The sequence below is a fragment of the Sphaerodactylus townsendi genome, linkage group LG01 (genome assembly GCF_021028975.2).
Source record: "Sphaerodactylus townsendi isolate TG3544 linkage group LG01, MPM_Stown_v2.3, whole genome shotgun sequence".
In the NCBI taxonomy this organism is placed as follows: domain Eukaryota; kingdom Metazoa; phylum Chordata; class Lepidosauria; order Squamata; family Sphaerodactylidae; genus Sphaerodactylus; species Sphaerodactylus townsendi.
Genome location: NC_059425.1, coordinates 143,690,693 through 143,717,081, shown reverse-complemented (window position 1 = coordinate 143,717,081; position 26,389 = coordinate 143,690,693). Strand labels below are relative to the sequence as shown.

At 40.4% G+C, this 26,389-nt stretch overlaps 1 protein-coding gene across 6 annotated transcripts in view; it reads left to right on the top strand.

The window, feature by feature from the left end:
- The window catches only part of ADGRB3 (adhesion G protein-coupled receptor B3), a 560,145-nt gene that overhangs the window by 188,224 nt on the left and 345,532 nt on the right, over window positions 1-26,389 (top strand). For all 6 annotated transcript variants that reach the window (XM_048496360.1, XM_048496376.1, XM_048496350.1 and 3 more), the window contains 3 exons: window positions 4,377-4,487; window positions 16,615-16,776; window positions 26,008-26,172. In XM_048496360.1, coding sequence (XP_048352317.1) covers window positions 4,377-4,487; window positions 16,615-16,776; window positions 26,008-26,172 — 438 coding nt within the window. The remainder of the gene's footprint in view (window positions 1-4,376; window positions 4,488-16,614; window positions 16,777-26,007; window positions 26,173-26,389) is intronic.

Genomic DNA, 26,389 nt, shown 5'->3' with positions numbered 1-26,389 from the left:
ACAACAACACAATTGAATCGACATTGGAGGCCTTTTAAAGACCTTCAGTAAATCATGCAAAAGGCCTACGATTACAGAACTAAAAAACAGTGAAAATGGAAAAAGTCTAAGACAACAACTGTCTAAGGCACAGGTGTCAAATTCGCAGCCCTCCAGATGTTATGGACTACACTTCCCATCATCCCCTGCCAGCAGGAGCAATTAATCAGGCTGGCAGGGGATGATGGGAACTGTAGTCCATAACATCTGGAGGGCCACGAGTTTGACACCTGTGGTCTAAGGTATGACATACCAACATGAAAGGGAATTGCAAAGGCAGTGGACATTAGTAAAAAGGGAGATAAGTACAATCAACATTGCAATAGATTACAGTACTTGCTGAGTTAAATTTATATTTGGTCATTGACTGTAAATAAAGTCTTCTTCTTCTTCTGAGTTAAATTTAGAAAATAAACCAAGACAATTGTTAGATGCCAAAACAAGATGTTTGGTCCACAGTTCAGAGAAGTAAATGCAAACATCAACGTGCATAGCAAGGATTCATGCTTTAATTGGCAGTGGCTTACAACAATTATCATAACAATTAAAATAACAATTTTCACAATTTAATTTTTTTAATGTTACTAAAACTCTAGAAACTCTAATGGTACCTTAAACGTATATGGTAATGGAAAGTTAGTGGGGAAAGACAGGAAAGGAGAACTACAAGTTAACAATAAAGGGGGAAATGATGGTGAAACCCAGAAAAATTCAATAATGAAACAAGGCACAAAAAATGGAAGAAGGGAGGCCACCTAGATGGGAACCATCACTGCCCTCAGCCATTGGTCTTGCACAGTAGCACAGCGCCAAGGGGGCAGGGTGTGCAATGCACCAGGCGTGCACCCCTGTGGGGGCGTGGTGGAGACATTCAAGGGGCAGGGCAGGGTGGGCGGGGGCAGATGGGAGTGTGGCTGGGACGCAGGGTGCACTTGTGCCCTGGTCGCAGTTCCCCCTCATTCTGCCCCTGGTCTTGTGGAACATCTTGATCTTATAGGCCTTGCAGAATTGAAACGCCCCACAGTTCACTTGGTAGATAGTTCCACGGGGCCGAAGCTGGGGCCGGGGCCAGGGCCAGAGCTGAAAAAACTCTGGCTTTGGTTGAGGACAGCTGGATTAGGCTGCAAGGGTATATTGTTTAACTCTGGTCAGCCAGCTGGGCTTTGCTAATACTGCTCTACATTTTGAAAAAAAAGTTTCAGTTGTATAAACCATGGAGGAAACTTAATTGGGTTCCTTCTCTATCATACATATGTTACAGTGTTCAGGCCTTATTCTGATGCCCAGGAGCTTACCTATGGCAATCAAAGTCAAGTCAGTTCAGGAGGAGGAGGACAAATTAACATTCAGATCAGTTCACAAATACATAATTGTATCTCATGGCTTCTTGCAAATGGTTTATGTGCTTTAAAGTCTTTATCAATAGCATTACTTTGGTAGGTAGCACAAGATCATCACTCCTGGCTACTGTGCTATCACAGGGAAACTTCTGTAGTCCTTTGATGCTTATGTGAGTGACTTTGGGTTAGTTTTTGGCTTGTTCTGTTTTTGAGAGAAAAGGAAAAAGAAACAAACCCCAACTTTAGTTTGTTTCATCATCCACTCAGATGTTAAATCAGGCTACATAGTTATCTAAAACCTAAACTACAATGTGTTCTAAAAATGGTTCCTACTGTGTGATCTAAAAATGATTGTGATCTAAAAATACACACACTTCCCTCAATGCCTCTGGAACCCCTTCCTATAGCAAAGCAAACGCACTGTTGAAGTTTTCCTTTTCGAAAATGGGCAGGCATCTTGAGATACCAGTGCCAAGTGTCAAAAAGATGATGTTCAAAAACCAAGCTGTTCCTGCCACCCAGCAGCCTATCTCTAGCTAAAGCTGTTTTTCACTACTAGCCCTGTGCACAACTTCTGAGCCACCAAACCAAGCACAACCCACAGGGGTCTCTGTTTACCTTCTGCTTTTACTGCTTTCCTGGAAATGCAAGTGCAACAGTCAAGTGCAGCTGATGGGTGGCATTTGTTTGGTGAGACTGTAGTTCTGCTTAGGTTTTTTTTTACGAGCTCACAGATAGACAGACAGACAGACAGACAGACAGACAGACAGACAGACAGACAGACAGACAGACAGACAGACAGACAGACAGACAGACAGACAGACAGATAGATAGATAGATAGATAGATAGATAGATAGATAGATAGATAGATAGATAGATAGATAGATAGATAGATAGATAGATAGATAGATAGATAGATAGATGTGTTCAGGAAGGACTGAATATTTAAATAATTTAATTATGTTTTGTAGATACTCCTGAAGAATGTATGTATAGTTATATGCACACTCAAACATATGTTTTATTGATTAAGTTGTTTCAGAAAAAAAAGAAAATCTCTTTAGGGTGACAAATTAGTGGCTGCATACCTACTTGAGGCCCAGTATGGGGTGGTGGTTGGAGTATTGGACTGGAATTGGAAGATTTTGGTTCAAAACCCCACTCTGCCATGGAAGTTACTGGGTAACCTCAGGCAAATCACACATTTTCTGTCTAGCCTGCCTCACAGCATTGCAGTGAGCATCAAAAAAATGAGAGGAGGACTATGTAAACCATTCTAAATTCCCATTGGTAAGAAAGGCAAAATATAAATCAATTAAATAAATTCATAATTCTAGAATCAGGCTATTAAATGACTATTTAAATAAAGATTGAAAGGTCCTTTGCCCTGACAGTTACTAGAAATGAAAGGGGACATCACTGGCAAGGCTGCTGTTGTGTGGGAGAGCATTGTTTGTGAGAAAGTACTCTTCAGTGTGCAGGCTATATGATGGCAGCTGCAATCTGAATAATCAAAGGAAAGATTTTACAGCCATGCAAATGGCAGTGGCCCTGTATATATGTTCCTTGTGGAGGCACTAGTTCTCAGAGATATCACACACACAACTAATCCCATAGTGAATGGAGCATAGCTAAGTGGCCAGCATTTGGCACCATGCACCTGAGGCACATGTAGAAAATGCCAAAAATGTGAGTAGGCTCATAAAAAGAATCTTGAGAAGGAGACAAAGACTTGTGACATCAGAAGCTAATATGACTTTACCATAATGATCCGAACCACTGAGGTATTTGTTCATGCTCTTGAGGCATTCCTATAACATATGTGAATCAGATTTATATGCAGGCTTGGATACAGACTAAATTTTCCACAAATGCAAGCTGTGGAAAGTGTACTTATGGAAGTGAGATCTTATCACCCCCAATTTAGCAGGCAAATTCCCCACCCCCAATTTAGCCAAAATCCCCACCCCCAACTTAGCAGGCATTTCAGGCTGTCACAGAAGGGGAAAGACATGAATGTTATGCTCTGTAAGCAGAATTCTTTGCACCTGCAGAAATGTTAGTCCAGATCCAACATTCAGGCCATTTCTGGCAGGAATCAGTAGAGCCTTTGAAGCTAAATGTGATGACTTATCTCCCTCTGTTATTGCAGTAACATCATGGATGCTGCTGCTGCTGCATTGCTGTAGATGTTGGGACCCCTGGTTTTAAGCCTTTATATAGTAGCAGAGTAAACCTTAGGCTCAAGCTGTTAGAGATGAAGTAGTTGGTCAGAGGCAGTGGAGCAAATGACCAGTAGTATTTAAAATAGCATTTCACAATTCACACGCAAGAGATTTTAACATAGATGTCGCCTATTAAAATCAAAAGACAGTTCTGTTTTAGAATCCATAGGAAGAAAAAGCCCTGAGCCTACAATGCTCTTTGTAACTGAGAATTTTCTGAAGCAATGAAACTAACAGACACAGCTGCTGCTGCATCCAGCTTATCATTAAGCATTTTATGGGCCACTTCATCATGTGACATTGGCACTGTTCTCATGAAAGCCTGCTTGCCAGTCCATCGGTCTGAATGATGAGAAGGAAAAGTATTGATTTCCTCAGGAAACGTTAGGTTCTGTCAGAACAACTCTTACCTCTGTGGTGGTAGTTTTCTGGTGTGGTTTGCACTGGTTCTAAAATATTCTGAGTACCATGTCTCCAGCATGAATAACTGATTTTGTCCCACAGCGGATTTTAAGTATACACATCACTGAAATGTTAATTATTTTCTTAAAATTAAAAAGCTTCCAGTTTGAATCTCTCCACATAGAATAAAGCATAATTTTTATAAAACTAGGATAGCAAAATAAGTTGATGTGAATTGCCGTTCCCTTCGCCTGAAATTTTACTAGTATCATTTCCAGATGTTTTTTTGACAAATCTTGCATGAGATAGTATGTAATCTTTGAGAAATGTCTGCACACAAGCTTTCATAAACCTTTATTCTGTCTTTAGAATTTGGAATGATGGGAGATCATACAATTAAAAGTCAGCGACCTCGATCTGTTCATGAGAAAAGGGTCCCTCAGGAACAAGCTGATGCTGCTAAATTTATGGCACAAACTGGTAATACATTAGTTACATTTTTCTACTTACTGTGTTTAATTTTAGCAAAGCCACTGCATGTCTCCATAATCTTTTGCTTCATATTTGTCAGTTTTCTAAGCTGATACTTTTTAAAGCCATTTCTTCTTATTTTTTTTTACCACCAGTTAAAGTCCATAAATAAAGTAGCTGTGAATTATAAAGATTGTATAAAAGAACAGACATTGTCAATTGTGAATACTAAATGAATCTGAGGTTCTTTAATATAAAAGTATATTTTCTTTAATATGAAAAAAATATTTAATGTAAATATATAAGTAAAGCTACACAAATCACACATCCCAGTTGAGAAGGGCATTACATTTAGCATGTGATACTAAACGTAGAGTTGGGTCTAATACAAGGCTATTGTGTGGACCCCAGAAAGATTGCCAGGCTTCCCAGCTAGCCCCTTCCCACAGACAGCCCCTTCCCAATTATGGAAATGTTTATTTCTGGAGTTGCAATACCTGTATGGTTAGACTGGGAAGCTGAATCTGTAAGGAGCAAAACTGCTCCCTTCTACCTCTTCTACTATCAGAATGCTTCAAGAGGCAGGAGGGAACAATTTTGACCTCTCCCCCTACCCCCACTGCAGCCTCTAGACCCATGTGGCTGTAATTCCATATGGGCCTCACAAGCCTGGGACTAAATTTTCCTTGGGTAAAAAATGGTTGCTGAAATAGTAGGATGCTGTTAAGATCATCAAGTACCAGCCCTTTCCCCTGACAGCCAATTAGGCTACATTCATAATACAAGCTAAGGAAACACTTTAGATTTTTGATACATGAATAGAACAAGGTGAAACTAGAAGCCTGGAATTAATCTGGTCTCCTTAGTGGTACTTTTAACTCATCCTCATACCCTTTGCTCTCCAGCGAGTCTGTTGTCTTCAGTCAGTGGTACCCTACTGTCATTCATGTTTGTCAGATTGGAGTGGTAGCCCAGCATTCTTCCCCCTCCCCCCATGGACTAAGTTTAATGACAAATGAAGTCAAGAAATAGAATTTGTCTCAAACAACACTTCGTTGTCACACTGGCAAGACCTAACATGTTAGCACAATCACTTGCACTATATTCTAGGGAAAAGGGGAGTCCTCAGAAAGAGTTACACAATAGTGAATATATGTTGATTAATGTGATATCCATCCCCCCCCCCCCCCGTGTTCTTGAAACACGTTGCTACATAAGTACCAGACACCGTAAGAAGCCATATTCTCTGATATCAACATTGTGGGATGTTTTGTCAGATGAGTTTACAGATTCAGGTTATCAGGTAATAACTTGAATAGCCCAGTGTCTCAACTCACTATCTTTTTATGGCAAACACAATGGCATTTTATGGATCTTGGAAGATCTTGCTGCATACACTACAGATATTAAACAACAAAAGAACAGTTAACTATTTCAAGCACCGTGCTTATTCACTGCAGCTGGAATAAACTATAGTTTCATGTAAGTACAACATTTGTTGACTTATCTAAATGTGGATTTAGCACATTACTACATACATATAATAAGCTCACATAGAAAAATTCAGCACAAAAGGCTTGACTTTTGGGCATTTGGGACATTTGCCAGCCAAAAAAGTGTTGGGGTGGGGGCATTGACTGCAGAAGTTGGCATCATGAGATGCCGTCGTGTCACTTGCAGGTACATACCCAGAAGTGACATCATGGCATCTCATGCTTTAGGAATTTACCAAATTCTACTTTATGTTGAAAACCATAGAGTTGTGCAAAATCAAGTGTTGTTCAAAATCAATATATGACATAGAGCTGTGCAAAATCAATATATGACATTGCTCTGCCCCCTGTTTCTCCTGTTGCTCCATGAAACAGGAGTGGAAGCCTGGGGCTGAGGATGAAAAGTTACTTTCCAAAGCAGACAATCCCCATGCCTAATTTGGACCTTAATTGGGAAATTATGCAACTAAAGCTCACTAAAAACACATGAGATCAGTTTCATGTGTGAGCCCATGCTGCAGAGGCATGCATGTGAATAGCATGACCATTTAATGGAGGAGGATCACTTTAAATTTTCCCATGGAACTTGCAAATTCTTTCTTGGTTGGTGCTGTTTCTGTGTAGAAAATTCATGTTACTGTTAACATCTTCACCTATTTATACATGAATCCAAGCACCACAAGGAAATACCATACTGACCCTGCCTCTGTGATCTGGAGTAGAGTTTCCAGTTTTTCTTATTCTGCAGGTCCCTTTGGAATTCTCACTCAAGGTGTTGGATGCCACTACAAAATATCTGGGAGCAAGGTTAGGCATGACTCTAAATATTAATCTGTATTATTTCAGGCAGATCCGCTGTTTAATAGGATGCCTCTTAATCTGCATAGCCAATCAGATTTTCAGTAGCTATCAGAAGCCCTGCTGAGCAAAAGCCCTACCTGATCTTTCTTGCTTTCTAGAAACACTTCTAGAGCCACATTAGGGACGTCTGTTCTAGGGCATACATGTGAAGGGGGCATGAACTCACATTCCAACTGAATCTTTTGAGCCTGTGCCATAGCTCTATTTTCTGGAGCCAGGCACCAGGGTATCTGGCGGTGAAGTGGGTGTGAAAGTTGACTAGGGTCAGGTTCCCCCCGACCTACTCCTCAGGCTGGCATTTCATCCCGTGCTGTCTTCTACAGCCAGGGAGGGTTGTGGCAGCTGCCTGCTAACAGATTCATACCTTTGCTGGGGCCAGTGTCCCAGGGAGGGCAAATTCACTGAAACAGCCCTGCACCTCTCCCTCTTATGTATTCCCCCTCCCTTTGGATGGGGCTGTAGACCTCTTTCATTGAAAACAACATGTATATCTTTGGCTGGATCTATGCCCTAATGGAGATTATCAATCTCTATATATATGCATTTGTTGCTTTGAGAATAACCCCGCACCTGCTGGCCCAAACGCTCTGAAAATTACACAAACACTTACTCATTCCACTGACTGTGTTGTTATGTACCTCCCGCTGTCAGACAACACACCTGAGCCAGGCAAAACATCTTTTTCCTGGCGCACCAGGCCATGAAGCTGCCGGTGTGTAACTGTCACCCTTAGAATGTTCGTGCCCTTTGAACATTCGCTCAGATGGCCAGATATGAGCAGTGAAAACAGTACATAGGCAATAATTTGAGTGGTCGTTAAACACATACACACGTTGCTGTGTGAGATGTCAGGTGGGGTTCCCCCCCTCACATGCAGGTACCTTTCACTCTCTGTGCCTCACCCACTACTACCACACAACACACCTACTCTCATACACATTCAGCGGAGGGAGAGGGAAGGGATGGAGGGGGAGGCATGCAAGGGAAGAGAAGTGAGGGAGGGGACAGAGAGTGAGGGGTGGCATGCAAGGGAGGGGAGGGAGTGGGCCCAGCATCTGGATATGACCCACCCCCCTAGCTGAGGGAGATGGAAGGGAGGGAGGGGTGACCTGCAAGGGAAGAGAGGGTGGGAGAGGGAAGGGACGGAGGGGGAGGCATGCAAGGGAAGAGAAGTTAGGGAGGGGAGAGGGTGAGGGGTGGCATGCAAGGGAGGGGAGGGAGGGGCCCCACCCACTCTAGCAAAGGGAAAGAGGAGGTAGGTAGGGGGAGGGGTGCCATGCAAGGGAAGAGAAGGGACGGAAGATGCGGTCACACACATCAATGACATCGCACAGTATCAGCCTGCGCGTTTCCATGAGCATGTACTGCTGGCCTCTGCAGTTGATTTGCTGCTACTGTTCCTTTCCCATTTCAGCACAATAAGCCACAGCAACGCGTGGCCAGGTCCCGCTAGTAATACATAAAATGTATCTCTTCTCTACCACTGCTGAACCTTGCTTCTCAGATAGTTCAAGGATGGTTATTCTATCAGCTTCTTGTGACCCATATGCTTTTAATCTGCTTCTTAGCTCCAAGGAATGATCATAAAAGTGCGGCACAGTCCTCTGTAGTTGTCCTCTTACATGCAGTTCTCTTGTAAATACCCCTAACAATGCTTAGTACAGTACATTTATTTTGTTTCTTAGAAAACTGCAATTTAAATGACCCTCTCTTCATTGTAAAGACTGTGGTTATGAGGAAAAAAGTAGGAGGTGAGCGTTGGAATACTCACTCATTGCTTTTCCCCCCAAAAATCCTGATTTGAAACCAGGGCTTTTATCTGCTTTTTCAGACAGAACACACTTTTCTAATACTGAGGAAATATTGTACGGCTTACATATTATAGGATTATTCATTTATGAAATATTGTGCTTTTTTTCCCAACATGGTTACTAACATCCATCTCTCTTTTCTTCATTTTTTTCGTACTGATCATGGTGTCTGTGGTTCACTGTGCAGCTTTTCTTTTCTCGTGATAAAAATTAATGTTGTACCTCCTTCAGCAGAATCATTAGGATTGACTAACATGCATCATAGATTTACCTGCACACTAGAAAATTAGTAAGATTAATAAACAGAGTTTGGGGAAATTATATCCATTTGTTTCTGTAACTTTAAATTATTTCTGGGTTATTTTATTTTATGTGATGAAAAATTAATAAAAGATTCTAAAAAAAACTCCAGTTTGTGTTTCATGTCAAATGATTATTTATGAGAAATGTTGAAAACTATTTAGAACTCTGAATCTACACTAGTACCATTGCTCCCTCTACAAATTCCAGAAGAGTGTGTTTGTGTGTGAGAGAGAGAGACTTAGTAATGTGTGCATATCTAAATATTCTGAACTAGCAATTTTTCTGTCACACTTATATGCCCCTTTATGGTTGAATTGTGCCAGTGAAGTTAAGCACCTCAGCCTGGAGCATCTTGCACCCCAAATCCTCTAATGTGTGCTGTACCCTTCAGTTCAATGGAAACATGAGTGACAGTTCTAGGCAAGCATTATTTTGCATGTGCACTCTCCATTGAAATGAGTGAGGAAACTTTTGCTGAGGGAGATCTTGGGATGTGCATTTCAGCAAACTAGAATAAGCACACAGAAAGATGATAGGACAGTCCTTTTGCTCATGCAGGGAGAGAGCTTTAAATTCACTGCTTTTCTAAACAGTCATCTTCTTACACCGCCATGTGTCACCTCCAGTAGATGACTTACTAGATGGCAAGTAAAACATATCCTTGGCTCACCACTAAGCCACAAGTGAGGTATATGGCAAAAGCAACAGAGGATCTTGACTCACATGTGTCAAAATCCCACAGTTTATTCAAGCAGGGTGTCATGTTTATTAGCCCTAACACAGCACATGCCTGCAGCATATTTACATATTTTCCCTAGCCATCATTTGTACCTCCTGACATTATTGTCTCTTTATGTGATATGGATTATAGAATCATAATGCAGGTAAGTGTTACATAGGTTTGTGAGCCACTTCAGTCAATAACTCTTGTTTTGGCTAGGTTATTTTTAATAGTGTTAGAATTATTTGTAACCTGATTTATTTTAAATAACAATGGCGAGTAATTAGGCTCTCAAAATTAGACTAAAACGTCCCTAATTAAATAAAATATATTACTATGTAAAAGAAAAATAACATCCTACCACAGACAGTTTTGACTTAGATACTAATGTTTCTTGTGTTTCCTGAAAAAATCTTCAGTTATTGCTGAGTCGTGGCACATGCTGATCACTTTCTACATCAATCATGCAGTCTTCATCAGGGCTTCTCAGGATGCTTCTGAAGTCGACTTATGGACCCATCCAAAGCGGGGGGGGGGGGATCCACTCATGGAAGGAGTGTGCAGCCATACCAGTAGATTTGCCTGCTCCGGGGCACTTGCCCCAGCGGAAGGGCCACCAGCAACATGCAGCTGCTGTGGTCCTCCCCAGTGCTGTGGCACCAGCGTCCCAGTGCTCCTGCCGCTCCCACTGGTGTAGCGGGGGTGTGGCCAGGGGAGGAGCCAGTGAGTCAGTTTCGTCCTGGCCATTCACTGCTGAACATTCGGTATGTTGAACAACAGCATCAGCCATTTCTGTATGCAGAAGAAGAAGAAGAACAGAATCTTCTTCTATTCTATATGCACTTGTCAAATTGACTTAATGTACAGTCAAAAAGTTGTTCTTAATGGACCTTAAATTTTAGGGATAAGGGGGATAGTTAGCCTCATATGGGAAAGTTTTTTTGAACTGAGTTCTGCAGGAAGTCTATTGAACACTTACTTGGGAGAAGACCCAACTGAACTCACTTGCTTTTGAGTTAACATGCATGGGTTTGGGTTGCAGCGTCAGTGCAGCCCTGTTGCAGCCCTTTTCAGAGGCGTTTCTCCCATTGTACAAAGTGGACAGTTGCCCAGGTTCGTTTGTGGGATTTTTGTATTTTCAGTGTTTTTCTGTTTTTGGCCTGCAGAGGCCGCAGTTTTTAGGCTAGCAGCACCAAAATTTAAGGGATTTTTCAGGAGACTCTCCTGATGATATCATGCAGGTTTGTTGAGGTTTGGTTTAGGGAGTTCAAAGTTATGGACTCCCAAAGGGAGTGCCCCCATCCCCCATCGTTTCCAATGGGAGCTAATAGGAGATGGGGGTTACACCTTTGATGGTCCATAACTTTAGACACCCTAAACCAAACTTCACCAAACCTGGGTGGTATCATAAGTAGGGTCTCATGAAGATACCCTGAAATGTTGGTGCTGCTATCTTAATAATTGCACTCCTGACAGCAGGCGCCCCCTAAATTGCCCCAGATTTTCCTTTTAAATTCCCCCTTCCTGCCAATGCTTGTTTTCTTTCTTTCTTTTATTCTCTCAATGCCTAATAAAGGTTATTATTATTATTATTATTATTATTATTATTATTATTATTATTATTATTATTATTATTATTATTATTATTATTAAATCCACCCCCTTCGGCATGGATTTAAAGGGAGAATCTGAGGTCCCCAGTTTAAACATTGAAAGTGATGCTGCTTCAGGGTGGGAGATAATCCACCCCAAAACAGCATCACTTTCCATGTTGTTTAAACTGGGGACCCCAGATTCTCCCTTTAATGTGGATTTAAAAGGAGAATCTGGCCTCCCTAGTTTAAACACCATTGAAAATGATGCTGTTTGGGGGTGGATTCCAGCATCACTTATTTAAACTAGGGAGCCCAGATTCTCCTTTTAAATCCATCTTAAAGGGAGAATCTGGGGTCCCCAGTTTAAATAACATTGAAAGTGATGCTGTTTCCTCCAATTGGGGGGACTGGATACAACACTATAAAATGTTTTCATAGCAGTAATAAAACATTTTGAAAGCATTTTGAAAAGGTTTTCAAAAAATATTTCTGCTGTGTGGCATGGCCCATTGCTGAGTTCATATTTGTGAGTTGGGGCATGTACTATAATGTGATGGTGACTTTGGAAAGACCTGGTGGAAAAAATCATTGTTTGGTCATGGTGGAAGAGGTTGGCCGCCTATGGGGGGGGCATCAAACTCGGGTTTTGCCCAGGGCTCCTGTTTGCCTAGGTACGCCACAGGCCCTGGTGCAGAGTCAGTGCTCCTGTGGTGCAGGATTTTGTGTTGGCACTAAAGGGGTGATTCACGGGGATGAGAGTGGCTTTAATCAGCTTCCTGAACCCTTTCGGCCTGGGAATGCCCCATTTGCTGGCACATATTTTTGATAGTAAAAAAAAGCAGGTACAGCCCACGGATCTGCATAGAACAGTTTCACAGGCGTTGAGGGAGCATCCCTGTTAGTTTGTTGTCTGTCGCACAGCAAACCTCTTTGGAGATGGCATGGCTGCACTGTCTCCCCCCTACCCCCCTAGGATTGCACTGCCCTTCTTTAAGAAGTTAAGTAGGAGTCTTGTTCAAAAATGAATTGGGGTGTAATATAAATTCTCACACCATAACAAAGAAAGACATTTTGCAGTTTCACGAACAGTGTACACAATAAAACATATTTATTTCCAGAAGCATGCCCATGGTAGTCTGTTGTACCCAAACCAACAGAAAATCATGACACCTCAAACATTAATAAGCAGTTTGAACTGAATTTTAAACTTGTTTTGGGGCAAAATTAAAACTGTCATATGTTCCTCAGGTACTTCTTCCCAAAAGAAAACAATGATACGCTTGCATAATGTTCCTTTGTGATTTTATCAATGCATACCTATAAGGTAACCTGGAAGGAAAAAAAGTGACATGAAAACTGCCATAAATGTTTTTATGTGCTGCAGTTTGTACAAAGTCCAGAATCAGAAACTGCAATATGGCAAATTGACAATAGGTCAAAATCACAGAACCACAAAGCGCAGGGGAGAAATTTAGAAGGGAAGAATTTTATTCATATTCTTAACATCACCGTGTTGAAATTATTATGAAAGAGTAATATGTTCCAAACTGACAGTAACACATTCCCAAGTGATTGTGTGGTCCTGGCGAGAACTTTACCTGTGTTGTATCCCTCTTGGCATGAAAGATGCAGAGTTGCTTCCCTTTCTGCTCCAGCACAAAGGTAACGTCATCCATGACACAACTGCCCTATGTAAAGATACGATCTCCCTCTCTGGGAAAGGGAATAAGCAGGTCCCTCTACTACATTTTCACCTGGGTAAGTACCAGAGCTGAACAATGGAGGCGGGTAAACTTTCTGGGTGTCAAATGAAATGTTCTGATAAAATTCAGTGCATGTTTAATTATATTTAATCTTACCACCTTCCTCCTTGTAAAAATAATGTCTGCCTTCTGGATGAAAACATTTGAAGAGATCCATGCATGATTTAAAAAGCATATCCTCCACTGAATACACCATGTCCTTCAGTCCCGAGCACCTTGCCCGCTCCTCTATATATGCAGAGTTTCTGCATAAGTGAAGAGAATGGGGAAATCCTTTGTAGCCAAAGAAGTTGTTTGTTCACATTATTGTTCCCAGGAATAATTGCAGCAGAATTCTGCTTTTTCTGGGTGAGATGAGGATGTAGGGAAAGAAAGTAGCAAAGTAGTCTTAAACCATCTAATGTTCTTTTAAATCAACAATTATGATAGTGGTCCACCCTGTATAGTGATCTAGCCAGTATAATTCTATTAATATTAAAAATATAGATAAGCATATCTACTGCATTGCAATTTCAGCATTATAGGCAAATTGCTAGGATGCTTGTTCATCACATGTAAAAGGAAGTGGGGCTCCTGTACTTACAGTAGTTGAACTCAAGAGAAAATTGCAGTGCGGCTTTATTCTGCAGAGTGGATAGTCACATTCTTCTTTGCATATGGCCAAACTATGCGCCAGTAGTTGCAATAACCAATTATTTGAAAAATCATTAAGATCTTATGATGTATCAAATAATAATAAAATAGCAAACCCAATCCCTGATGATGAAAGTTTCAGAGACTACTGAAAACTTGAATTTTAATGTCAGTGCACTGTCGCTTGGTCTTTGTGGGATAAATGATCATTTGCATTCAGTATATAGAGCTGTTTTACATAATGAGATACAAATTGAGCACAACTTTGACTTTTGGTACCCACTTGGCCTTTCCTTTAAACTACATTTACAAAGGCAAAAGCAAGTGTTGGCTATGTAAGATATTAAAGGAAACTACCGTAAAATTCTTACTAGGAACACGAACCTGGATTATACCACAGCAAGCTCTTTTGTGTATAGTTAATAGAAAGCAGGCAGTACTATTAAGGCATTCAGGTTTATACAAAGGCTAACCCAAGTGCATGTTCTCATACCTTCTAACATTTCATAGATGAAAAAGGGGCAGTTTTCCATAATACTCATAATGCCCTTAATCATAACCCAGTGTGCATGTGCACAAACACACTATTTACACACAGCCCTTTACCTATTATGCAATGTGTGAATTTGCTCTTCGATAGCCTTTCTTGCTCTGAATTCTGAATTGGAGATTTTAGGAATCTGACTGTTCCCATTTTCCTTGACACAAACAAAAACCATGAATGTTTAATACAGTGTTTAATCTCGCAGTGGATCTTGTTGGACTCACTGATAATATAGCTCCAAATCAAAGACATTTGGCAACATTTGATACCTTAACCAAGAATTTGGAGAAGAGGTGGTAGAATAGTGCACCAGCATTTGGCCAATCAAGAAAGAATTAATACCTACAGCCTGGATGCAATTACATGACATACAGTGCGGTCCTAAACATAATCACACCCTTCTGAGCCTATTAACTTCAAAGAGTCAAGAGAAGTGTAACTCTCCTTTGAATTGCACCATTATGCAAAAGAAGGTTGTATGACAAAAAACAACATAAAATACATTTTATACTTTTTTGAAGTTTAAAATTAACTTGCTGACTGTGGCATGTGCAATCCCAAATATCTGCTAGATGATGCCTTTGTGTCCATAATGCATGTCCAATAGCAAATATTTTAAAAAAATTAAAAATGATTTCTGCCTCAAAAAAATTTTTACTATACAGTTTTGCTCCAGGCGTCGAAAGAGGCCAGTGCATCTGCGTGCTGCCTAATATATAGGGAGCATCTTCCACCCTTTTCCAACTCATGCGCATCACGCAATCAGGGCCAGGTGTGGCTCAGCTGCCCAGCCAGCCCAAGGCACACATGCTCCCCACTCCGGAGCTCTCTCTGTGCCCTGCCCCCTGTTGCAATTACGGCCCAGTTAATTCTAGTGCCATTATTTATAAAAGTAACAGAACTTAGCCAATACTTTGAAAATAAATATCATTTTAAAAGGTTTGGAATGTCCAGTGCTTAAACGCATTTGATAATATAGCAGACACTAAAAATTATATTTGTTCATTAGAACAGTCATTATGAATTTTTCATATTGTAGTACAAATCGGTAAGTACATTATAGCTCCTGACTGAAAATATTGGTAGTTGTGGAATATTTACAGGGTCAAACAACTGATTAACTGCCATAGTTCTTCCATTCTTTCCCTGCTCCCTCCAAATCTTAACCCATCCCGGAAATACAAAGAACTAGTAAAATGCTGTTGACATTATGGAAGTGAAATGTACATCACGAGCCCATATATTTAAAGGACTCTTGGAGGATTTCTGTACCCAGAAACTCATTGCACCTTCCCTGTCAATGTCCGTCAAGCCATCCAGTGTCAGATTAATGGTCCCAAGTCAATATTATCTTGAAATAACAGTTCTTTACTTTCCCCCTTAGTAATGACGAGCAACCGTTAACCTAGATGAGACAGAAAAAAACCCCTGCATTCTATTGAGGTAGAGGCTACATATAGTCCTTGCTACTGGTGTCCCCAGCAGTTAAATCAAAGTCGTCTCTGGATCCATGATTATTTACTACAGTGTGACCGAATTTTAGGAGAATGGAACAGAAAGTTGGATACTGGCTGTTAGAAAGATGGATGAGTAGATAGAGGCCACTTTCTACAATACATAGAAGTGACAGAAACACTACATACTGCTTTCCTGCCTTCTGTCTCTATTTTAATAATGTCAAGAGGGCCCTAGATATCTTCAGGAGGTCATAACCTGCAATGTGGATGAGATACACATCCTGCTACTCAAAAGTACTGCAGAAGCAGAGAAGGAAAAATGACTCCTCGTGTTTCCGTATAATATTAGAAACCATCCCTTAGTAACAGAGGCAATAAGGAAAAATGAACTCTCCCAGTGTTTATCTAATGCTCTAATAGCAGCCCAAAAGTGTTCTTGTTTGTTTATGTAGTGCATGGTAGGTTCATGAAACTTCATCTATTAGATGATAGCAGTTTTTCTCAACGAAAAAATGGATTGAAAGAAGAAAACACATTAGATGACTTTTAAACAAATCAAGATTGCTGCTATCACTCTGCTTTCATTTTGAGGTGATAATTATGCTTCTGAAATTTGTCCCATACAACATAGATGTTTATATTGGTATAGGGTCTAGGAGGAAGTATTATTCCAGGAACAAGAAGAATGGTAACTAAAATGATAAATGCTGGCTTCTGATCAAGTTTATTTATGTTTAATGCCACATATTATATGATTTTATTCTTTTAAAGTTTTTTTCCTGTTCACTGCATATTTTCCCATAGATGCTTTATTTCAGTAAGCTTTTGTTTTTTAAAAATATATAGTGTCATTCTTTCTTTTCTAAACTCTGCTTGCATGCCATTATACATTTTAATACAAAACTGTATTAATTCTCATTGCTGTATTCATGTTTGTTTATTGTCTTGGATACAGGTGAATCTGGTGTTGAAGAGTGGGCCCAGTGGAGTACATGTTCAGTTACTTGTGGTCAAGGGTCGCAGGTGCGAACCAGAACTTGTGTATCACCTTACGGGACACACTGCAGCGGCCCTTTAAGAGAATCAAGGGTTTGCAATAACACTGCCCTCTGTCCAGGTAGTGTTAGCAGCCAATACATGAAACTGTGGATGTTATTGAATTGTTTAATTCTAAGCATTTGAAATACTAGTACTTAACGATATGGCTAGCACACAGTCACTTTTGATTAGAATAAGTGAGCATAATTATCATTCAGTTGTTAATTTTTTCCCCTGCATTATTGCTTTTAGAACTGTAGTGAGCTGTAAGAGGATATTTTCTATTTTGAGCTCCAGAAATTTAAAGAAAATATCTTCTGTATCACACACGTCACTGTTATTTTTACAGCCCCTTGCTTCTTTTAATCTCTCACTGTTTTTCATGATCGACAAATTAATCTGTTTCTGAGCATAGAAAGACCCTTGGGCACCTCTGTTTCTTATTGAGATAAGTGACCTAACATATACTGGAAAGGTGAAGATGAATGAAATGCACTATTCACTATAATTAGGGACACTTAAATGACTGAAGTGCCCTAGGAATCTTTCCATGAATTAGAGTGTGGTTTGTTGTGGATAACTCTGAATCTACCACTCATGAAGTGAACAGAATTTAATCTAAGGCCAGTTGACATCCCTTCTCAGTGCAGAATTGGAAAATGCCTCTGTTGGGTCCAGTTCAAGGTAAGCTGGCTGTGGAAAACCCTTCACCAGATACTGATGCATTAGAGCAGTTTGTCAGCAGAGGATTTGGAGGACTGAGGGGCCAATTCCCTGTTTTCTACAGGTGGGGTTCATAAATTGCGCTTATTTTTGTGTGTGTGATGTTACAAAGCATCCTTATACCAAGTCAAGACTATAGCTCCAACCAGTTCATCATTTTCTGCTCTGAGTCTACTACAGTGGAGGAAGATCTTTCCTATCACCTGCTGTTTCAAATCCTTTATCTGAAAATGCCAGAGATTGAACCTGGGATCTTCTAGCCAATTGTGCTCTGAGCTATGGGCTCTCATTCCTCAGTGCAATTTTTTTTCTGAAACTTATACATATAAAGGGTGTTCATTGGAGTACGGCTAGACAGATGGTTGCTACATTTCCATCTTAGAAGTAGTAGTGAACAGTTATTAATAATTGAGGTGGGGGTATCAGAGAGTATAGCCATGCCAGCTGCTGGGCTCATACTATATCTCCCCTTAGGATGAAATGAGTCTCAAGGAATACAGATGTTCATATCTCCTCCTTCAGCTTCTACAGAATTATGAGCCTGGAAAAATTCAAACAATTATTACTGGTGCAGATGTTATACTCTCTTCCATCTGAGAAATAGACAACCAACCCTGGGAAGAAGTGCTGACACTCCTACCCCTTTCCCTCTCAAGGGCATATACACACTCCTCCATTTTTAACTAGGGCGAAGAAAACTAGGGCGAAGACAAATGTCAGTACAGTCCATAGCTATACATAACTTGTATCCACATGCATCCACTGCAGTGATGTTTTTCAGTTTATCCACATACTTGAAGGACCACTTCCTCCAATATTCTCCAGCCCACCATTTTCTTCCTCAGAAGACCTGCTCTATGTGCCCTTGCCTTCAGTTGAGGTGTTTTTTTTAAAAAAAGTTTGATTTTAATTTATAATTTTAATGTTATATTTTCTTGTGCTATTTTTAAGCTGCCTCAAACAGGTTTACCAGGAGAGATTGCATAAAAATCCCATAACTAAATAATCCATAGACAGGGTTGTCCAGTGTTTCCTTTGGCCTTGGTCTGATTTTTATTGAAAGACTGCAGTGTAGGCAGTGTGGATGCTGTGGATGGGAAGGTACATTTTTCCAAGCCTCTCATCTGCAGTGCTATAGTTTCACCACAGACATCAATTCATGGTTGCCATTCCACTTCCCCTGCCACCAGAGGGTTTGTTTTTGTTGCCTAAGTAGCTGCTACATTGCTATGACATTATAAGGCTGCGTAATATAACAATGACTGTTTTTTTTAAAGCCTGAAAGAAGCTCTGCAGTGAGGCCGAGGAAAGGGCAACAAAGGGAGACCTGTGCAAGTGCGGGGGAAATTGCTGAATGGATTCTCTGATGCCTCTGCAAATTCCAGAGGCAATGAACCCATATCAGAAGTGTGTTCCCATGTGGATGTAGCCATACCCTGTTTCCCCTAATATAAGACATCCCCAAAAAATAAGACATGGTAGAGGTTTTGCTGAAGTGCGAAATATAAGGCATCCCCCGAAAGTAAGACATAGCAAAGTTTTTGTTTGGAAGCATGCCCGACGAACAGAACACAGGAAAAATAAGACATCCCCTGAAAATAAGACATAGCGCATCTTTGGGAGCAAAAATTAATATAAGACACTGTCTTATATTCGGGGAAACACGGTAGCTAATAGTATTCAAGGGATCAGTTTAACCAAGAATGAGACTTCTGTTTAATGCTAAGGCTCTTTCTGCACAGCAAATGTATAGTGGGTTACAGTCGGGATAAAGCAGGGATCAGCAAACTTTACCACCCAAAGAGCCATTTGGACCTGTTTTCCACGGCCCCAAAGGTCTACCAAGCTGGAGAGGCAGCTCTGCACAGAGCCACCTCCGGTTCGGCTCCTCTACTCCCCTTTCCTCCCAGTCCTGGGAGGCGGAGGCGCTGGGCAGGGAAACCCCCTCTGCCCGACGGAGCAGGCAGCCGCCAACTCCATGGGGCAGCGGGGGGATGGTGGCCGCGGCCTGACCGGTGCCACCGCCTCTCATGCTGCAGAAGGCAGTGGCGCCGGGCAGGGAAACTCCCTCTGCCCGATGGAGCAGGCAGCTGCCTGCTCTGTGGGGCAGAGGGGGGATATCGGCTGCAGAGATGGCGGAGGGAGGATGACAGGTGCTCTGGAGGGACACGCCCATGCTACCCTTTGACCTTCAGGGGTCGAAAGGCAGCGTGGACGCGTCCCTCCAGCCCTCTAGAGCAGCGCTGGAAGGAGAGGTGAGTGGAGGGGACATGAAAAGCGACACCCTCATGCATGGAGCCGCCTCCGGTTTGGCCCCTCCACTCACCTTTCCTTCCAGCGCTGCTTTGGAGGGCTGGAGGGACATGCCCACACTACCCTCCGACCTCCAGGCCATGTGGAGCCGCAGTATAAGGCTGAAAGAGCCGCATGCGGCTCCGGAGCCCCAGGTTGCAGACCCCTGGGATACAGTGATTGAAGCCCACGTAAATAATGCAGGTCGCACCTTTGCACTGAGTCGCATAGCTACGCAGGCATGTACAAATGAACCCCCCACAGCCATGCTGACGTCTCACAATACCACGACATGACCATTTGCACCTGCGTCACTACGCAGATGTAAGTCGGATATTTTTTTTAAAAAAGGAAAGTGCAGCCGAATACAGTGCCTTATGCCCAGTCGTTTGCTCGCAAGCAACTGGAACCTGGGATTTTTCAAATGACTCTCAAAGAGTGCGATTCTCGAAAAACCTGGTTTGGGGAAAAATAACACTTGGCAGTATCACTTTAGGGGCAGGATCTGTGTGAAGTCCCCCCCACTAAAAAAACCGGGGTTTTAACCATCCTTAACCCATGTTTATTGGCCTGTGCGGAACGGGCCTAAGAGCAGATTCTAGTTAAACAGAAATCTTAGTTTCCACTATAGTAGGACAATAACTTCACTCATTAGAATGGAGTAAGTTGGAGAAAGACTATATTCGTGCAGCTCCTCATCTCTTAAATATTGTCCTCCAAACGCAGTAGTGACTGAAATGACTGCAACTGAACGTACATTTCTATGCTGAAATCTATTTAAAATGGAATATTTTATCTAAGTAAGCAATTAGCTTTATTAAGAATTACCATCCATAGCATGTAGATATGTTTTTCCTGTGTACTGTTTAGCAATGGATCAGAAATCTGCTGTAGAAAAATGGCTTAAAAAACTGCAGTGTTTCATTTAAGTATTGAAATTTGTGATGAAAAATGTAAGTGCATACAACAATTGTTCACAAGTGACTTCAAAAGCAAAGGGTGGTCTGGGAATTTCAGAAGCTGGAAAGTCAAGATTTTATTCCTAGTATATATTTCTTTTATTTCTCCATAACATTTTGTGTTTTGCTCCTACTATACACTTTTATCCGAGTCCTGAACTACAGTCATTTCTAAAATATTCAAGATTATGCAGTCAAAATAAATGTCATCACATTTGTAACACTTTTGCCTGTCACCCAACATTCTTTTAACACATTTTTATTTTCTTCCATTGAGTGTGGATTCCCTGTGGTCTTAGAATTCAAACTCCCTGCTATAAATTAGGGTGAATCCAGGCAAGATGCTGGGAGTTCCATGACTGGAGTGCTCAATGTTTTGTTTTGTAAAACCTCAGTTAACAGAAATGGGACGGCTCAATTCAGATTGGCACTGCTTGTGAAGAGAGGGAGCTTAAGCCTCCCTCTTGCCATTTTCTTGCTCTGAAACAGTCCCAGGAAGCCATTACATGTTTTGTGGGGGCAAACTCATGAGTACCCACTGGACAAACAGTGATTTCCCAAAGAAATTTAGAATAGGCAGCTGTATGGGGGAAAGACCTAATCTCCCATTCAATTGTGCCATAGTCTCAACCTGAATCTATGTATCCATTAGTTATTTTAAAAGGAAGAAAAGAAAAAGCTTCTCTGCTCCAGACATAGAACTCTCTGTATCTACTCTGGTTGGGCCTTGCGCATTTCACATGCAAGTACAGAACAGAATTCAGTAACGCTGCTTTACGAAAATGTGGTCTAGTGTAAGAGTTTATGCACCAATTTCTGAGTTGTACGCTGAAGACAGGTCAAAATACCTTGCACAAATTAACAGGGGTTTCTTCATCAAATATAATTCAGGGCATCATTATTATACACTACCTACCTACCTACCTACCTACCTACCTACCTACCTACCTTTTATTTACTTATTTATATCCCACCTTTCTCTGCAATGGGGACACAAAGCAGCTTTTTCCCGTCCTTCATTTTATTATCACAACAACCTTGTGAATTAGGTTAGGCTGGCAGTGTGTGTGACTGGCCCATTCATCCAGCAAGCTAATATGGCAGAGTGGGGATTTGAACCTGAGATTCCCAGATCCTAGTTTGATACTCTATTCTCCACGCTGAATAATTGGAATGCATTGGCAAGTACTTCTTTGAAGAAGAATTTGCTGTTATTTGCTTTTTAAAAAATTAAAAATAAAAAAACACATACAAAAATTGCTTTTTAAAATTTTTCAGATGGAATCAGTCTTTTGCAAAGCTCTTTCATGTTAATCTACATCAGTGTTATAGTTAACCACTAGAGATGAATCAGTATTTTTGGGATCCTCATATTAGCGAGTCGGGAAAAAAAATGGTATTCCTGGTTTCACAGGTTCCAGTTACCAGTTTGGTATTTAGGTCTGACCTCCCCCAGATTCTGATATTTCTTGGATCCATTCTTCCCTGTGGAGAATCTTCCTGGGGTACTGGAGGGGCTGTATTTCAATCTAATGGCACTCAAATTGCAGAGCTGCTGTTGACTGTCCTTTTAATAAATTTCAAGTGAATGGATATCTTGGGCATCTGAATGTGGTACATCCTCCATTGATTCCTATGGGGAGGGGATGTGAAACTGCATAATCCATGAAACTATATAATCCAAGAATTTCCCAAGCCAAACTGAATGGGAACTCTGTTGCAAGCCTAGCAAAGTTAAGTTAATAGAATCCAGTAAATGTACAACCAAGAATTTACAATCAAGACTGGGAATCAACACCAATGTACAACCTGATAATCGCCCACGACAAACTTAATAAGAATGTTTATTGCATGCCTAGCAAATGTGAACATCAGAAAATTCTACCAATATACAACCTGAGAATCTACAGCAATGTAAAACCTGAGAATCCACAGCAAAAGCTGACCTAAAGGCATACCTGAGCTTGAGTTAAGAACACAAGTCCACAACAACAATTTAAAAGAGCATAATCTAATCTAATAAATATAATAATAATCTAATAAATCTAATAATAATACAATCTAATAAAAAGAGCATAATCTAATAAAACAAATAAACTTGGCAAGCTAATATGAAGCCCAGAAAGACTCAGGCACTCCAAGATAAAAAGAAGAAAAAAATAGTCCTGGAGTCTTCACAACCCTGGCTACTGATACTCCATGGTTTTTCAGAACCTATTTTCAAGTATCCTGAAAAATCGTGAATACCATCCAGAGACCCAAACATATGTATTAAAAAACCCAATATGGTATTTTTGGATATATATTAAATTTAAATATATCTAAATGCATATCAATAGAAACCACTGTGCTCAGAAATCTCACTGCTATAGAATATAATGTTATTTTCAGAAGTTTTCCATCAAAATCAAAACACACTGCCTCTCTTATCAGCCAATAAGGGATAGGCATAAAAATAATTTCAGTGCGAGATTATGGTGGATAAATTCCATGTACTATCAGCTCTGGAGTATTTATATGTAAAAAAAAAATACTGATGAATCAACACATAATGGGATAATCCTGCTTTTCCACATCCTCCTCAGGACTTATCTGTATCATACATTTTGGATATAATATGTAACTGACCAAAGTTGAATCAACATGTACAAGCCTAATAACACATGACGTTTACACTTAGTTTCTGTCAGGCAACAATTTATTTTCAGCTTTACTTGCAGACATCACATTAGATGTGCATAGACAACACTGGCCATGCACCATGGTAAATAAATACAATCCTGTTGTTGGCTATAATAATAGTTTAATTAAAACTAACTTTTGATCCTTTTGGCATTGTTTCTTTGAGAGGTGACACAATGAGCTCTCAAAGTAAAATAAAGCAAAGGCTCAGTGGTGCCATAAAGACTAACAACATTAATTTTAACATGAACTTCTGTGAGGCAAAGCTCATTTCTACAGGTACATCGAAATAGACAAATTGTAATCCTGTGTCTGAGAAGAATAAAAAAACTGGTGGGAATCATAGGATTGAATATTGCAATGCAAGAAACATTATCTTCGAATAGAAAACTAACATGTGATTGAAACTGTGAGCTTCTCACTGGTAACTCATTTTATATGCAGCAAGGATTTTTGTTTTGTTCTGAGGAAGATTCAGTAATATAAGTCCCCAAATTCAGTCTGAAGCAGTAGAGCCATGGAGCCATATTTACCATCTTGGTGAAAATGGGTCTTATTGTTCCAATGGCAATAAACTCTGCTTAGCTCTCCCTCTCACTATTTCAGTGAGACTTAGGCAAATGCAACATTCTTTTGATTGTGTCCATTGCTTTAATAAATATTCTAATAGCATGTGAATTGATACAGAACTAGTAGTATATATTGTTTGTATCTGATTTATCAATTTATGTTAAAAAGGTATATGTTATGTTTTATCAATTTATGTTAAAAAGGCTGAACATTTTTAGGAAGTATAGTAAACTGAAACTAAATCATACCAAGAGTCAAGCATAGAACTCTTAACAAGGTCTTGCATAAAAATGTCATTGTCACTGGCTTTTCTTTAACCCATGTTCCCCCTTCACTTTCTTAGTCAAAACTGGGCTTAGATCAGCATTTGTTTTGTCATGTATATGGTACAGAGCTGCAAGAGTCAATGGACAATGGGTGTAAATGGTTACTCCTTGTCTCATGACTAGTGATCCAGTTGTTAACAAATTTGTTGTGTGTTGTGTATTTTGTAAATGTAATAAAATAAATCCCACCTAGTATTTCCATAAATTGAAAGAGTTCTACTATGGAATCTCAGTTTTCCCTTCTCCTTCCCACTGCAGTGAAAAATGACCTCTGAAAAGTTACTCCTTGGAGATTGGGGAATCTTAAGAATTTCTTGAGGGATGTGGAGATCCACATGATGGATGGATTGATGGAAATGCATGAAGAAATTTTAAGCAGGGTCCAATTAAAAGTCTCAATGTGTAAAATAAAATAATGTGTAACATAAAATAAATCCCACAATGGCTTGATTTATGGCTATACCAAATAACTCTTTCTTACAAAATTAAAATGAAACATGCACACACACACACACAAAATGATGTATTTAAGATCCAGTGGGTTTGGTGCATCCACAGAACTACGTAAACACAGTGGCGTCCTCATCATTTCAGCAGAAAAAGTTGAATTTTTCCTATGTTTCCCTCGTGCATGTTGATTTAAATGAAAGGAGCAGACTGTACACACAAGAGCGTGGAGTGTGTCTTGGAGCACACGGAGACCCCTGGATTGCCTTGAGGGGTTGTGATTATGTCTATACTTAAAAGTGTTGTAAGTTGAATTGAGTGTTCATGTACAGTGTACAGTACTGTACAATATATTTATGTACAATACAGATCGCAGAGTACAGTCAGAGCCTAGAGTTCCATGTATAGTCAATGTTTGGGACAGTTTTAAGGCCAAACGATATTTGACATTGGAGCTCAGTGATCAAGATCTCTCCCTCCCTCTCTCTCTCTCTCTCTCTCTCTCTCTCTCTCTCTCTCTCTCTCTCTCAATTAGCTCAAATTGGATCAGCACACAATATTATAGGAAAATAGAGAAGCAAAATCCATATACTATTTTTTACATAAAACCAGCCACGATAACACAACACATGGTGCACAATGAATGTGCAACACAATGTACATTTTTGCTGTGAACCAATATGGCCACCTAAATTTGTTTGTCAGTTTTTATGGTTCTAGGAATTCAGATTTAACAATGTGCTATTTTGCTCCAATATAAATTGCCCTTTCAAAAGTTACTATGGGGGGGGGGGGGAGTACAGGCAACATCAAATACCTGTGTAATTCACTGTCTGGGTCACAAAGCAGTTTAAGAAAGTGGCAACAAGGCAATTCAGATCACAACAATGCCACAGAAGAAAGGGCTCACAAAAACACCTTTGACATGTAGCCCTGAACTGATTCTTCCCTTCTGCAGCTTCATTGCTAAAAAAAAAAAACATACACAGAAGAGGGTTTTGATTACAGATCAACCTTGTCATATCTAGTTCAGCCCTTACAGTGCAATTCTAAAGAGAATTACTTCTGTCTAAACTCACTGAAATGTTTGGGCTTAGACTGGACTATCTCTCCTTAGTTTAGCACTATCAGTCTCCTAAACATTTTGAAGTTTAATTAACTGGTATTTTTTGAATGATACAAATGCTGTTTTTTCACCTTATCTGTGATGCTGGCTAAATAATTTCTTTTACAGTTTTACTGTGTTTGTTTTGAAACCCACTTGGGTAGTCATGTTCTTTTCCATGTTAAAGCCTCTTTGCTTTGTTACAGTACATGGAGTTTGGGAGGAGTGGTCACCTTGGAGTTTGTGCTCATTCACTTGTGGTCGAGGCCAAAGAACTAGAACAAGGTCATGTGTACCTCCTCAGTATGGGGGAAGATCATGTGATGGACCTGAAACACAACATAAGCCTTGCAATATTGCTCTTTGTCCTGGTGAGCATACATATATAGAACGTTTGTTACTTACTTCGGTGGGGTGGGTTCAGCGTAGTTCCTTTGTGTGTTTGTTTTGTGTGTGCGTGCTTATTCAGCTAGAAATCTACACGAAGGAAGTATGATTGTGATATGCTGGGAACATTAATTGGGATGGTGTTGTGCAAGGTATCTTACTGCTAACATGCAAGTTTAAAAATGCAATCTGCCAGACTGC